The sequence below is a fragment of the Onychostoma macrolepis genome, chromosome 07 (assembly GCF_012432095.1).
Source record: "Onychostoma macrolepis isolate SWU-2019 chromosome 07, ASM1243209v1, whole genome shotgun sequence".
Lineage (NCBI taxonomy): Eukaryota > Metazoa > Chordata > Actinopteri > Cypriniformes > Cyprinidae > Onychostoma > Onychostoma macrolepis.
Window position 1 is genome coordinate 35,813,633 of NC_081161.1, and position 16,498 is coordinate 35,830,130.

Consider the following 16,498-nt stretch of genomic DNA (forward strand, 5'->3'; position numbering starts at 1 on the left):
TGTGTGCATTGAGGGTAGCACAGAACAAAATACAGTGCATCAATTCAAAGAAGAAACAGTAGACTCTATATGAAAAATCTGAAAAACAAAAGATCATTTAAAAATAAAAATAACCCATAATACAACCATTAGTGACAATTATAGGACTTTCTTGATCTTTCTCCCTCACTTTCTCCCTCACTTTCAAGCTCATCATCCTTCTGTGCTGTCTTTTATTCAAAGATCAATGGATGGATAAGGGGGACAGAGACATGAGATAAAGTGGGGGGAGAAGGTACCGACAGGTTGTGAATGTCTTTTGACCTGACCGTCAGCAGTTCTGCTATCAGTTGGCTGACACACACATACACACACACACACACACACGCACGCGCGCGTCATAACCGCCGTCATCTCACAGGGTGCCGAGCAGCAGCGAAACCTCGAGGGTCTGAATGAGGGCGCTTCTCAGAACCGCCCCTGCACACATCTGTCCTCCTTTATGACACTCGCTGCAGGTATCTGCTGTCTCAGACACAGACAGGCCTGGTGCCATTGTCTCCAATTCACACCTCACAGTTCCCCCTTCAGATAAAGCGCAGAGAGTGAGAGAGCGTGTTCCTCTATCACTCTTGCCCATTTTCTCTCTCGTAGCCTGTTTTGTCTGTCTGTCTCTCTGTCTGTTTATTTCTCCCATTCATCATTTTCCATCACACCCGGAGGGCACACAGCACGGCCACAACTGGCCAATTTAGCCTTGTAACGATGCCAATCAAGCAATTAAGACCCAAACAACCTGTGTGCCCCCCCTCCAGCCGCTCTGCTGATGCCAACTTTGTGCTCGCTCCGGTCCTGCCGCTCTTCTTACTCTCTTGCCCCGGCTGCGGGGGCATCAGCTGCTGCTGGACCCATCCAGTCCTCTGATTAAACACAGCGCACACTGGCTCACGATCAGGGAGGTGACAAGCTCATTAGTCTGACATAAGCCTTAATTACTGCGGCGGCTGATTCTAGATCAGCGTGGAACGGAATAGCAGATGGATATGTGGGAAAGGCATCGCATGGGAGCTGACTGACATATGTGATGAACTGTCAGAGGGTAAATGCAGCAGTTCAGCAGGGTTACAAGCCACAGGACCCTGGTGTGGGTTCTTCAGCATGCGTCATGAGCAGCTTAGGGAAGCTAGTTTGGAAAATGTAGCCTGCTAACCTATTAGCTTCCTACAGTCAAGCTGCACTATTGTTAACTAACAAAATGAAGCAAATGTTACCTTCATGTCAAATGGTGGCTACAAGTACTGTAGGTGATGCCAGTCCAAAAGGGCCAACTTTGCATCAAATTGAAAAATGTAATTTTTTGCCATAGATTTACTTTCTCGAATTGATTAACAACTATTTAACTGAACTTTAAAGGGATTGTTCATCCAATAATGTGAAGTATTTCATCATATTACCGACTGGCTTTCATTGAGCATTTCATTATTCATTATATATATATATATATATATATATATATATATATATATATATATATATATATATATATATATATATATATATATATATATATATATATTAAATTCTCTTTGTGCTTTTGGAGTTTTAATGGAATTAACAGTTGCAAACAGATTATAAAAAAAAAAAACTAAATCTGATTCTAAGTTTGGAGGAGCTGTGTTTCTTCAGTTGTTACTTGGCAACAGTAAGTCTGCCCCTTATATTATTTGGCAGAGCACATAGTTAATTATAATATTAATTGCATCTATTTATTATATATTGATGTCTCATCACATTGCTGTTTATTGCAAGAACAAAAGTTCTGCTATAATAAATTGTTGTTGTTATTAGTAGTAATTGGGAATGATGACTGTACAATTAATTTGTCAAGAATTGAAAAACAAAGATTGAAATTAAAACAAATTTGTTCATTTTTCAACCACAACTGGTACAAAAGCAAGTATCACACATACAGCTAATAGCAACTGAAGACATGAAGACATAAAATTCAGTGCATGATAAGTGAGTAGAACCATCCAAAGAAGAGGCACACCTAAATGAATCAGGCATCCCAGCATTACATGAGAGCGGGAATAGATTCCGGGAGAATGCGTTTATTGCCTCAGTTTGCTCTGTTGAAAGGCTGTTTGCCCAATACAGTATGACATAAAAACAGGCATGTCGTGCAACACTGCCGGCAAAAATAGCTTGTTATTTGAAAAGCTGCACAATTTTGAAAACAGCCAAACTTCTGTCACGCTACTGAGAATGCAGTTTAGTTATTAGTGACGCTACTTTTAGTTAGTTACGAAACACTGATCAGAAGCTAGCCATGCTCTCGCTGTCCCTTTCCATCTCTAATCTCTGTCATGTATTTGCCGTAATCTTTCTCATGCTCTCCAGTGTTCATTCAACCCGTCTTTTCTCCTCATCAATTCGGGTGTATTATTATTTAAGAAGAGTGTGTTTTGTTGTGTGTGACTGTATGAGTGTGTGTGTGTGTGTGTGTGTGTGTGTATGTGTTGTGCAGTATGTTTGGTCTCTAAGGTTTAATTAAAGAGCAGCCAGAGAATCCTGTCAATGGTCCCAAGACTCTCCTCAGAACCCTAGAGTCATCCTCTTCTATTTTACACTCCACAGAACACACACACACACACACACAAACAAACACACACAGACGGCCGATAAAGTGACGAATTATAAGAGGAGTAATATTGAAAAAGATGGTTTTCAGTTTTCAGGTTCGGTTTTGTGACAGGTACATTCCTGTTATACCTAAATTGAGGATATATATAAGGATACACCAGACTTAATATAATATTTTGTGCATGTATAAGTATGTATAGGATTTAATTTTATAATTTTTTTCTAATATATTTATTCATGTAGGCTAAATTATAGGGGCATGGACGTGCTGCATATCAGGAATGAGTCACCCTTTATTGCAAGGCTAAATGCATATACATATCTTATATGAAACATTTTATCTTTATTGAACTTCATTTACATAAGGGTGGGAAATAGATGCAAACTAAGCACAGTACTGAGTCTTAAATTATGTCTTATAATGAAAGCGAGAAGAATTACAGTGCAATAATAAGAGGAATAGGCAGCTCAACTGTTTTATTCCTTTCCCATTTCTGTCTGACCTCCTTAAATACCACATTACATATAGACTACTGGGGGATTTATACCATAGTTGCTATTGGATTTTTACAGCATTTATCCGTATTTAAAACTCTAGTGCCTGTACAGGCCCCTGAGCAAAATGCCTACTATGTCTTCACACCTCTGGTTTTCTCTCTCTCCTATTCCTTTATCTTTTTTCTCATTCTTTTTTTTATTCTCTCTCCAATCCATAGTTCTCAAATTCAAATAGCTTTATTGGCATAACAAAAAGAAAGACACACACGAGGCAACGACAACGCTGCACTAGAAACGCTAATGGCCACATTAAATGAGACTATTATAGGATGGTGATAAAGTAATATCACTGGAGGAGTCCATTCAGCATGATGATTGTTGCCACATTAACGATGATGGTGATGATGATGGTGATGATGATGAGGAAGCATTGTTTTGCTTTTTAAATAGCTTTCCATCCACATTTACTGCACCAAGGAGGTCTATAATACCTGCAGACAGCTCTCTGTTAGCATTCCCATTCCTCCCAGTGGCAGGTGCTCAGTTTGAAATCTGCCATCATTGCCAGATTTTTTTGAGCCAATCACCTCAGCTCTGGAGTCAAAGGAAATGACATCAGTGTTGAATCCATCTGTACAGCAGCCATATTTAGTGTTATGATTTCTCATTCAATTTTCAAACTGTTTCTTCTCCTACCTTTAGTAATGTCTCTAGTCTGCTCCTGTTTGTGTCCTTCGGTGCTGTAATATATGACATTAATGTCATCTCAGGAGTTGAGATTTAATGCCTCTTTCTCCATTAGTTTTAAAGTTCACTGCTTATGCTTGACCTTTTGCCTTCCATCTTGTCCGGACTTCAAATCTAAACCCACATTAAATCCATTCACATCACATAAATCTCTCTCTCCTCTGTTTTAGCTAACTGTTAAAATGCTTAAGCGTCTAAGCTAGGCGCTCTTGGCTAAATGCTAACACCATTTGAAACGAACATCAAAGTTTTAAAGCATCAATCAGCTCTCTCAGGCGATTAGAGGCTTTAAAAAACAAAAGATGTGTTCACGGCGAAATGCGTCGGTTCTTAATTAGACTTCATATCCGTACAGATGATTTCATTCAGGATGTGAGAGCTAAAACATCTATTTTTAGTTTGTTAGTCACAACTGACTGATAGAGGCTCTTTGTGTGGGTGTTTCGAGATGTTTTCCTTCACATCACTGTCTCCCTGTCTCTGTCTTATTGTGTTTATGATCCTCATAATGCCCTGAACGAGTCGTCTGAGCTGTCATTTGCCTGCAGTATTGCTTTTTCCCAGGGCTTAGACATAGAAGCCTACGGGAGGCACTGTAACTGCTGAGTCATTGAATTTTTAAGCTTCATATAGCTAAACATTGAAAACCATTAATGTTTGATGGGAAATGTTATAGAATTGTTTTACTTGTTTCAGTTTTCTGTCTCAAATGCAATCTAGCTTTGTCATTAAAGATCTGGGCTAGAAACTAAAAGGCTGTAAGTTCAAACCTCCTGGAAATCCTTCAGTCATCACCAATGCCAGCATGCTGCTTAATGAGATAGTTCACCTTAAAATACATTATTCATGCTTAAGAGTAGATGCAAACCTGTATGCACAACAAAAAAGGAGAAATTTTAAGAAAGTTGTAGCAGTTTTTGGACTTCATGTGCAGTCACAAATGAAGCTCCATTGTCCAATTGTTATTAGTGTACTGATGTATGGATCATTACTCACACAGAATTAGCTTTCAAACCAAGCAACTTTCTGTTGGTCAACATGGTGAAATCCGCATCGAGAACGTTTTTGCCCCCACGTGAAGATCCCGATCACACAAATTCCTGTTGAAATGAATGCCAAGTTCTGTCATGAAACTCTAGATGGCACAGGCTGATGGGTCGTTAATGCAAACTGATGATATTAACAGCGTTAATATACTTGCCACAAGCTGATTGGTTCATGTTGCATATGCAGCCAATAAATTTGCTGCTTTACATTTAAATGGCTGGTTTGAATCCAATAGAGCAGTTTGCAGCGAGAGTTCCTCTGAAATCCTCCACCTTCCCCAGCTCCACCTGTATAGATCTGCTATGGGTTATTTTATATGCTGCTTGTACAGTAGAATGTTCTAAATACTCACTGCACTATATCTGTGTATGTACTGGCAGTAGCAAGCTCCTATACTTGCTTGCAGCTGCAGCAACAATAATCTACAACTACAGCAATAACCAACAGCAGCAGCGTAGCAGATCTGTTCTGCCAAGACCAAATACATTAACATTGTCATATCCATCACCATGCAATCTTCCAAGAGTTGTCATGATAGAACTGGATGTTGTGGAGTAAATGTGCTGATATGTGCATGCAAATGAAGCAACTTGCACATTAACCTTTAATCACTAACCCTAACCCTTTTTGTTGTTCTTGGCAGGATCAGCAATCATCTGCGTGACCTCTTTAACTGACCCCATGAGGACGGCTGAGGGAGATGGAACGTAACAGACTTTTCTTCTTTACTCTCTACTGCATTTCCACGATAACGCACCAGGGCTGAGCACAACCTCAGCCCCTCGTCCACCCCAACCCTTCCACAGTCCCCCCATTCCTGTCCTCCCTCTTGCTCCCTGAAAGACTAAAACAAACCAGCAGGACCACTTTTTCTTGTTCTGTTATAATAGTTTAACTTTCCTTTGCCCTTCACCCGTGACAAAGCAAAGCGGAAGTCAATAAACCGGCGAAGCGAAGAAGGAAAAAACAAGACAGTCATGTATCTGCCTCATGCCTGCAAACGCTATTTGGGCCATGCCCGCAATTCGGAGGCCACCCACGCAATTACTGTCCTCTGGTTGGCACTGTGGATCACCTTGGCATCGTGTCAGCGCATTGATCCCGGCTCCAAATATCCCACTGTCACCACAAACTACGGCAAGTTGCGCGGGATTAAAAAAGAGCTTAACAATGAGATTCTGGGTCCTGTTGAACAGTACCTTGGCGTCCCCTATGCCACAGCACCAATCGGAGACCGTCGTTTTCAGCCACCGGAAGCTCCTGGGTCTTGGCAGGAAGTGCGGAACGCTACACAGTTTGCCCCTGTTTGCCCGCAGAACGTGCATGGTGTTTTACCTGAGATCATGCTGCCTGTGTGGTTTACCGACAACTTGGACGTGGCTGCCACCTACATTCAGAATCAGAGCGAAGACTGTCTCTACCTCAACGTCTATGTGCCCACAGAGGATGGTGAGTGTCTGACACAACACAGCGAAGTGTTATGGTTATATCTAATAGGGGAGTAGAGTGAAACAGTGCCCATCCACATTTTCAGCAGCCTTGGTTCAGGAAGTATTTTCCCATAGGGATTTTAAAAAAGTCAAGGAGTTATAAGCCATGAACAAAACCAGCCAGCTATGAGGTAAATCACAACATTGAAAACTTATATTTGAAGCAAAAAATATAATATTTGAAAATCAGACAAAAAGACAAAACTTTAAACTTTAGTCCCAAAAGGCATTGCAAACGAAATAATCTAAAAAAATAAAAAAAAAGATGAGTAAGTATAGAACTACTGATGTTGATTATGGATATAGAAACAATATATTTTATGATTATGTTTATTGCAAATATGCATTATATACAAATATTATGAACATATACAAATAGGGAGACTAATATGACATTCTTAGTGCCTCTTGGGAGTGGGCAGGTGCTAAGAAGTTATTTTGGCACAATCCTCTTGTTTGGATTCTCTGATTGGTGGCGATTTTTTTTTTGCAGAATCATAGGTAATTTATTCAGTTAACTACCTTGTAGCTCACAGTAGGTCTGTCTTCAAAGGTTTATAAGTTATCATTAAAGAACAATTCCCCTATGGAAAAAATGAATGGGGTTTTTACTTTTGGAACCTGACTGCTGCACTCTATGGAGTAATAGCACCTATAGACATGCATTTACATGTGTTGCATAGTAGATGCCACAATATTTATGGATAGTTTGCCTAAAAATAAAAATTGTTGTCATTTACTCGTTACTTTACTGTTCCAAACCTGTATGACTTTGTGGAACACAAAAAAACATATTTCAAACAATGTCTTGTTTTGTCCATATAATGAAAGTCATTGGGGGCCAGAATTGTTTTGGACTTCGCTGACTTTCCATGTATGGACAGAAACAGTTGAAACATTATTCAAACTATCTTTTTGTGTGTGTGTTCTGTGGAAGAAAGAAAGCCATACAGATTTAGAATGGCATGAGGGTGAGTAAATCATGACAGAATTTTCATTTATACAGTGTACTTTATCTCTACTCTATCACTACCTCTTTAACACTACAAAGTACCATACAGTGAAAATGAAATCATTTTCTGCCTTTGAACTTTGGTGCAGCTTTACCAGACCTTGACTAAGGACATGTCCTTGCCTTTTCCCAGTTATGATCAGTCCACTGCACTCTGGATCAGGACTTGTCTGGAATAGTTTACCCTATGATTCACTTAAAGTGTGAGGCCAACTGGAAAGACTAAAGCGTTCTGGGAAATTACTTATGCTCCAGTATAAGACGTACATTTACGACAAATTGGGGTAAATTGATGGAGAGTTAACAAACCAAAGAAGTGACTGACTTTTCAGACTGAGGTAAAACCCCTCAACATTTGACTTTTTTCTTCTCCTCTTCCAGTTCTTTTTTGTCTTTTTTTTTTCTTTTGAGAGAGAGCAAAGTGGACAGATACTCTCAGAGGATGGAAAGAGCTGATTTGCGAGGAGGTGTTTTTCTCTCGCAATTAAGGTTCCAGCCGCCAAGTCACCCAGAGAAACAAATTATTGACATCAGCATTAATTTGCAATCTCAGAGCCCTTTTTGCTCCTTTCCTCTGAGTTTTTACCTCTTTTTGGCTGCCAGTGTAGGTGTTTTGTGTTTACAATGGTAATTGTCTTATTTAAGCAATTCTTTTTATTATGAAAGAGTGCTTTGTAATTTGCAACCCGTGTTAATGAGGAAAAAGCCATCAAACTTATTACCTCAGTATGTGCACTATATACATGCCAACGCATAGTATATAATGCCTCAGTCACAGCAGCATATTCCAGCACATTGCAGTCAAACTGAACATCTGCATAGGCGTGTGAGTGTTTGTTCACAGCAAAGATGCCAGTGTTGTTTTCTTGTTTTTTGACACCATCAGCAATGTGTCTCTTTTCCTTCCTTCTCTTTCTACTTCTCTCTCTCGTTCTGTCTTCCAACACTCATTTTCATCCCACATTATCTCTTTCTCTGCGCCATGTGTCTTTCACAAAGCCCTCTGCAAATCTGCCGATTCCTAGATTCCCAAATGTGCCAGTTCCCATTTTCCCAAATCCCCAAATTCCATTTAATCCACTCAGTCTCTCCCAAGCCGGCTAGCAATCCTGCGCATCAGAGTCGCTATTTAGAACAAATACGTTATCCAATGCATTGTGTTTCCGCACCAAATGGTGGATTAATTCCTTAATTTAGAGCATGATTAAGCTGTACATGACTATATATAAGTTAAAGGAGCTCTTTTGTTTAGTTTTACATATGTAGAGCAAGACTGCGCCTTAGAACTGCAGTAAAGATATACAGATTTATTCTTTTACAGAAGTGTATGCATGCTGTGCTGCAGTTGATCCATGTGAGAGTTAGAAGAGGGGGTGGACAGTAGATCAAAGCTACTACTTCAGTTACTATATGTGGGGACCATCTTGGCCCCAAACTGCCCCAGGCAACTTATACAGCGCTATATAGTCTCATTATTTGTCTCCCTTTGTTCTTGTTCATCTGACTATATATAGTGACATCAGTTATAGCCTCTTTTAGAGTAAACTAAAGCTGAATTCTGAATTCTCAGATGCCACAAGATTTAAATATTTAATGTTTTTAAAGGATGGAATTGATTTCCATAATTCCATAAAAACGTTTTAATGTTTTGAAAGTAGTTTTGGTCTGAAATACAGCAAAATAAATATTAGGAATTGTTTTTATAACATTTCTTATTCAATATACTGTATTTTAAAATGTAATTTATACTTGTGATGGCAATCTGCTCCAGTCTTCAGTCTCACATGATCCTTCAGAAATGATTCTAATATGCTGATTTTGGTTCTCAACAGCACAGTGTTTAATTGAAATAGAAATATTCTGTAACGATGTAAAAGTATTTACAGTCTGTAGCAGTCATTAACGACATGGACATTTTCCTTTTTTTCGACAAACAAATTTGGAGCCTATTATTATTAAAATCCAAATTGCTTTTCTCTTTTTCTCTCGTTCTCGTCCGGTGGTTATGGCAGGGCTGAGTAAGCCTGGGGAGAAAGTAGCAGGACCTGTGGGAGTTGTTTGAAGGCTGGAGGCGGATGGTCAATCAGAGGCATGTGTGAGCAGGACTGATGGGTTGGTTTTAGCATGACTGTGCACTCTGCAGCCCACCTGATACTGTCACCAGCCTGTCTACTCACTCTTCTCTGTCAGATCGATTTGACCGAGAGAGAACACAAAGCCTACAGGATTTTCTAATTTTTTAAGTAAAAAATAGATAAATTGATCAGTAAATCAACAAGCAAGTAAAATCTGAATTGATTGGCTTTACACAAAGCAGACATAATATGATTCTGCCTTAAAGGAGCTACAATAACATACCATATATTGAAGTATCCCAAAGGCCAAGGAGGTAGAAATGAGAAATGGAAGAAGGAAATGAGGGAACGCTTGAACAAAAGACGAAATTCGAATAGCTCTCTTGTTTTCTATGGGATGGAAATCAAAACTGCTTTGGAGAGCACCTGAGCGTTGGTGTGGAGGGCGTTTTTTAATTAGCTCCTGGAAGCTCTGAGGTATTCTGAATATAGACGGACCGTTGCGGGCCCCTTTGAAGTATTAGAAGACGAGAAGCAGAAAAACAGCTCTGCGACGCATGACAAAAAAAAACAACAAACAAAAAACAAACAAATATTCCAACAGAAGTTTACAGGCTACAGCTGGAGTGTTTGAGATTTTGACTTTTAACAGGATCGGTTGAGTGTAACTCGGAGGTGGGCTGCTTTTAGCAATGGCATCATTGTCGTATTATGACCAAATGAATGTTTAGAGGGAAAAAAATCATTTAGCCGCCTTTCCCCTGAACTACTGTAGCTTGTTCTTTTCCACAGTGTTTCCCTCTTTCACTAAAGGAAAACCAAAGGAAGGCTTCAATTTTGCAGCAAGGTCAAACCAATGGAATCAGCCGAGGTCAGTTTCTCAGCTTGGAGTTTTTAGTGGAAAGTAATGAGAGCAAATTGGTAACTTTCCAGCTGAGAACGTGTGCAGGCTTACTTGAAATCGTGTCTGTGTGTGTGTGTGTGTGTGTGTGTGTGTGTGTGGAAATCCCAGAGCAGAACTGTTATATTGTTAGACTGCTGGGCCATGAGATTTTGGGGAGGAAGTGTGTGTTAATGAATGTGTCTATAAGGCTGTCAGCTCAAGAGAATAACAAATACTCAATTAAAAGAATGAGATAACAGCTGACGGACACAAGAAAAAGAATAAGATGAGACGTGAGTAATAAAGATGTAAAGTGCAAGAATAAAGAATGAATATACTGCAAAGCGAGACTGAATAAGCCAAGTAAATGAGAGAGATGCAGAGAAATGGAGGGAAAATGGAGAGGGAAGGAGATAAGAGCAGATATGTATGGATAGATAACGCTGACACAGAATGAGGGTTTGGCAGGGGAAGGGGTCGCCTTGGCAACCCCTCAGCTCTTCCTGCGTGTAGCTGTCAGGCAGCACGTCAGAGCTGTGCGAGCGTGTGTGTGCATCCTTGTGCGTTACCACTAGACTCTCAATGAAGGAATTAGCAAGAGCTCTGCCACACACTCTATTTATAGCCACAGAAGAGAGAACCACTTGAGAGAAAGTTATTAGGTGTGTGTGTGTGTGTGTGAATTCTTGACGTAGGCCGTTGTTGTGCAGATGGCGCATTGTGCCGGGTCGTGCCGTGCTTTCTTTCTTCCTCTCCTCTTTGCCTCATGCAGAAACTCTCCTCACGAACAAGCTAATTGGTTTAACATCAGTTGTCATCGGAGGTGTTTGTACAGTTACAGGCAATTGATGGAAGCGAGCTTACTAAAGATCCCACTGACTTCTGGGAGTGTTACAGAAAGTGCTGTGAATGAATCCATTAATAAACACATATAGATTAGATCTCTAAAGAAGCTGTTTTCAGGACTGTCTAATTGCTACAGATGTAAAATGGAGGACGTTATTCATGCTAATGTCTAAATGCTGTTGGAAATTAATAGCAGTTGACCAGATTGATGCTAATAGCCAATATACGCATATCAAACTTTTTAATTTAACAATGTCTACAAAATAGCCTAAGCATAATAACTGCTAATTAAATTTATATTTAATATCCATTGAACAAAATAGGAGACAAATAAAATAAATATAACTTTTATTTAAAAATCTATAACAGATTTATACTTTAGATTCTTTAATCCTTTTATGATCATCATGCACAGAGTACATGTGTTTTTATACAGGAAACAATGTTGGGCCTAACAGCTGGATTTGATGAAGTTTGCAAGGTTTGTGGAATTAAATATTTAATAGGTATTCAAAGGCTTGTTTAAATGGTGCAAATGTGTATTTTCTGTATGCCAACGGTATATTAAAAAAGTATTATTGAGTTTTCCTTTCTTTTATTAGACAGAAATGAGAGCTCCTCCACATCTGTAATTTAGGCACTAGGCTTCTGTCACTTACAGGCCAAAAAGAAAAACACATTGGCTAATGCCAATAATTACAAAATGACAGATATCTGCTGATGTCTGGTATTGGCCTTTGTGATATATATTGGCCTGCCACAAGAAATGAAGTAGAGGTTTGGTGTGAAAAGTTGAAGGAATAGTTCACTCCAATTATTTTCTCACTATCATGTCATTTCAAACCCTTGAATGGTGTTGAAGTTAATAGTGATGAATAGCATGCTGTCAAGCTAAAAAAATTAAGCTAAAAAGGCACCATAAAAATAGTTCACTGTTATGTCTTGGGTGTTGTATTTCACATCAGTAATAGGTTTGATATCATGATCTTTTGTTATGAGACACTTGATGTTGATGCGATTGACTTTCCATCTACGCTGTAGCACTGTATTTGATTTAAAAGCTGCAAAAGAGGGAAAGACTATTATTACTAATAATTAACATACATTGTAGTCTGTTTCTTACATAAAATTATTATACTAGTTCAGCAGACTTGGAAAAAAAGTGCATGAGTTAGAATAGATGGACTACTTTTATGGTGCCTTTTGTCCTTTTTGGAGCTTGACAGCCCAGGGTCTCTTAGAACTAGTGTTACTTTAATATCATTGAGATTCAACTAACAAAATGCTTTTACGGTTTAAGTTGACTATAGTAATGACAAGAATATTTCTTCTTCACAGAAAAATAAGATCATACAGGTTTTGAACAGCATAAGAGTGAGTAAATAATAAATACTGACGCATAAATAACTATTTCTTTAACAACTACTTTAAGTAGTTTCTTTGTCTTGGGTGGTAACTGGCTTCAAAATGCCACCCTGCACCTTTTCTCTCACTCATAGAGAAACATGGAAACATATGCATGCATGCATGCATGCAGATCCATTGCCCTCTCATTTCCTTTCTGTTTCTCTTTCCCTCTCTTTCCTCCTGCTGCTTTCTTTCTCACTTGTTTCTTCTCTCCTTCTCTCTCTCTCTCTCTCTCCGTGTAGCTCAAAGGGTTGTCTCTTCAGTGCCTGCTGCAGCTTAGGCAGCAAGTGGCTGTGAATGCAAATTAGATTCAAAAACAGACACACGCACACTCACACACAGGGCTTGTACCTCTCCTGGTGCTTCAGAGAAGGATGAATGTGGAAGTAGAAACTGTGGGAGAGGCAAAGGAGGAAAGAGCAATTGGGGAAAAAGATGGAATACGGTGAAAATAAAAAGGAATGGAAGTTTGAAAGTACGTGAAGAGTGAACCAGTCTGACCTTATATCAGTTTTTACTGTGTGAGGGGGTGGGGGGGGGGGATCTAGTACACGTCCTATAGGCAGGTCCGGGCATAGTTTGTTGCCACTTTCTATGCTGATTTTGTGGGAAAACCTGCAGATTTCTATGGAATGGAGGTATTGAAACTGGGGACGCGAGAAGAGAAGAGAAGAGAAGAGAAGAGAAGAGAAGAGAAGAGAAGAGAAGAGAAGAGAAGAGAAGAGAAGAGAAGAGAAGAGAAGAGAAGAGAAGAGAAGAGAAGAGAAGAGAAGAGAAGTTTAAACACAACTTTATTGAATACAATTTTTCTTCAGTATATCATTACTAATGCAATAAATCCTCATTCATAACATCTTTTCTTAATCTTTTAGTCAAATGTAAAACCAAACCATACTTACAACAACAGTCTTTTAAAAATTAAGAACAAGCTGTTCTTCATAAATACAACATAAAATTTCCCCTGCACACCACTTTTCTCTGAAAGATGTTAAATCTCCCACCAAAACATAGTAAGAAATTTCAATTTTCAATCTGTTTGCAATTAAACTCTTCAACATTTTCACTGGGTTCATTCCACCAATACCTAGTAATTAATTTTTTCTAGTCTTCCAAATTGACAGTTTTGCTGTGCCTAAAACATAGTTTGAGACCAAAAATTGTCCTTTTTGACATTCTATACTTTACACCCCCTATAAAAACACATTCTGAAAAAGTTTCACCAAAACCTCTAAACCATTCCATCAAAATTTTAAAAAGCTCTTCCAATCGTTTACAGTTCCAACACATGTTCCACAGTCTCTTCTTCACCACAAAACTCACACTCCCCTCTAACTGCTGGATTAAGGGGAGACACATACCTGTTTGTAGCTATTGCCCCGTTAATAAGCCTCCACTGCAAATCCCCAGTCCGCTTCTCTAGTGGAAACTTATACAGGGACCTCAACTGATCTCTCAAGGGGAAGTTTGGCCCAAAACTCTTTGTCCTCTTCAACGGCTGCCACTCCTTCAGTGCCTCTTTATGAACAGTCTTAACACATAGGTTATATGAAACCTTTTTAGACATTTCATCAACTGTCCATGTCTCAAAAGTTTCAGAACCCTCTATAGGTTGGTCTTCTAACACACTGGTGTCACAAGTTTCTGAGGTGAAACGTTAGTCTGTTCGTTCAGATCTTCTCTTTGTATAAGTTCTCTATAACGTCCTGGCAAAAAAAAAAGAACGTATTTTCTCCAAAAAACGAATAGCGTCGAGATCGCAGTCCCGTGAAAAACATTATATCCTCCACAGACTTCCATCCATCCAAACTGACCAAATCTTTTAACTTTGTTCAGTTTCTTCTCTGAATGTTCTCTTGTACACTCTTTGAAGACATCAGTGTACCATGAACTACTGGATTATGAAAGAGTGGCTCCTCCAACACCCAGTATTTAGGGATTTCAAAGACTCATTTAATCTTGAAAGTTTTAGCCCATGCTTGTACACTGATTTATAAAAAGATGTGATCTCTGTTAAGTCCATCTCTTGAATTTGTATCCAGAAAAGATGCAGATCATAGTTCAACCCTTCTGCTCTTCGCAGGATTGCACCAGCAGTATGAGTCCATACCAAGTCTTTTCTACACAAAAGTTTTTGGGCTGAAAGCAATCTGAAAGCTTGAATTCTGCTCTTAATGTCTATCAAGCCTTGTCCTGCTTCACAAGGAGGCAAATAAAGTTGTGCAGCACGAATCCAGTGTTTGCCATCCCAGAAGAAATCAACTAGTTTCTTTTGTATAGAAGTCACCAGTTCTTCTGGTGGTTCAACCACCATTAACTTACGCCATGATGTGGATGCAGCCAAATTATTAATGACCAAAGCTCTCCCCTTGTAAGACATTTGTGGTAATAGCCATCGCCATCTAGATAATCGGGCCACCACCTTCTCCAGCAGTCCCTCCCAATAAAAACACCCAAAGCTTTAAAACCTTCTCTCTCCCACTTTAACCCTCCTGGTAAATCTGGAAGCCTTTGATTTATCCACTGACCTACTGCATATCCTTCACACTTACTCCAATTAACTTTTGCAGTAGATGCCCTTTCATATACCTCTATACTCTTTGTAAGATTGATGACATCTTCTTGTCCATTTATATAAACTGTTACATCGTCAGCATAAGCAGATAATACAATTTTATTACAATTAAAATCATTTGGTATTAAAAACCCTTTAAGATCTCTTCTAATTCTTTTTAATAGTGGTTCAATGGCAATGCTATATAATTGTCCAGAGAGTGGGCATCCTTGCCTAATTCCTCCAAAATGTTCCAGAAATAATGATAAAAGTCTGTGGTTATTCCATCAATACCAGGCAAACGTCCCAATGAAAGTTGTTTAACTGCATCTGTGAGCTCTTGTAAAGTAATATCACTGTCCAGATTTTCTCTCTGTTTAGGTTGCAATTTAGGGAGATCTTGATAAAGGTCCGCAGCACTATCCTTATCACATTGTTCAGCATTAAAAAGACCAGAAAAAAATCCAACAGTTTTCTCATTTCATTTGGATTGCCCGTAGTTGTCCCATCTGGACGTCTTAAATGAAGCATAAGATTATGCTGCACCACATTTCTCTCCAGTTTAAAAAAAAATAAGCACTGGGAGTGGGAGCATCCATATCCTTAACAGAACAAAAACGTGACCTTATTAAAGCATTTTTAACTTGCTCTTGTAAAAGATGTTTCAATTCTAACTTCTTCTTACTTAATTCATCACTTTTGTTAATCCCTTCTTCATTGTCCAACATCATCTTTTCCATTTCTCCTATTTCACATTGCAATTTTTGCACTGTATCTCTAATTTTAAGTGATACTTTAGATTCATAGCTTTGACAGAAAATTTTAATATGCACCTTTCCAACCTCCCACCATTGACTTTGTTTCATAATTATTTTTCTGTAACCTCCAATTTTCCAAAAGCTGAGTAAAACTCTCACAAAATAACTTACTATATAATAATTTTGTATTAAAATGACAATAATGCTGTGATCTAAAAGTGTTTATATATATATATATATATATATATATATATATATATATATATATATATATATATATATAATTATCATGTGATGGTCTGAAAAACCACCAGGAATAATGGCAGCATCCATCACTCTATTATTAAAGGACTTACTCATATAAAACCCCTTAACTTCACTATTACTTGCTTTAATCCATGTATACTGTTTTATCCCTTCATTCCTATTTCTCCAGACATCATTTAAATCATGTTCTTGAATCACTTTAGAGAGCACTACACTTGATTGAAAATTAGGTTCTTCGCTGTTCCTATCAACATTAAAATTTTCAGTGCAGCCATGCACTGTAAAAAATGTACCG

General features: G+C 38.6%; 1 protein-coding gene across 6 annotated transcripts in view; it reads left to right on the forward strand.

Moving 5' to 3' along the window:
• nlgn2a (neuroligin 2a) overlaps positions 1-16,498 on the forward strand; it is a 198,990-nt gene that overhangs the window by 77,266 nt on the left and 105,226 nt on the right. For 5 of the 6 annotated variants that reach the window (XM_058780625.1, XM_058780629.1, XM_058780627.1 and 2 more), the window contains one exon: positions 5,558-6,363. The exons of the other annotated variant lie outside the window; for it this stretch is intronic. In XM_058780625.1, coding sequence (XP_058636608.1) covers positions 5,892-6,363 — 472 coding nt within the window. In that variant the 5' untranslated portion in view covers positions 5,558-5,891. The remainder of the gene's footprint in view (positions 1-5,557; positions 6,364-16,498) is intronic. 6 annotated transcript variants of the gene reach the window in all.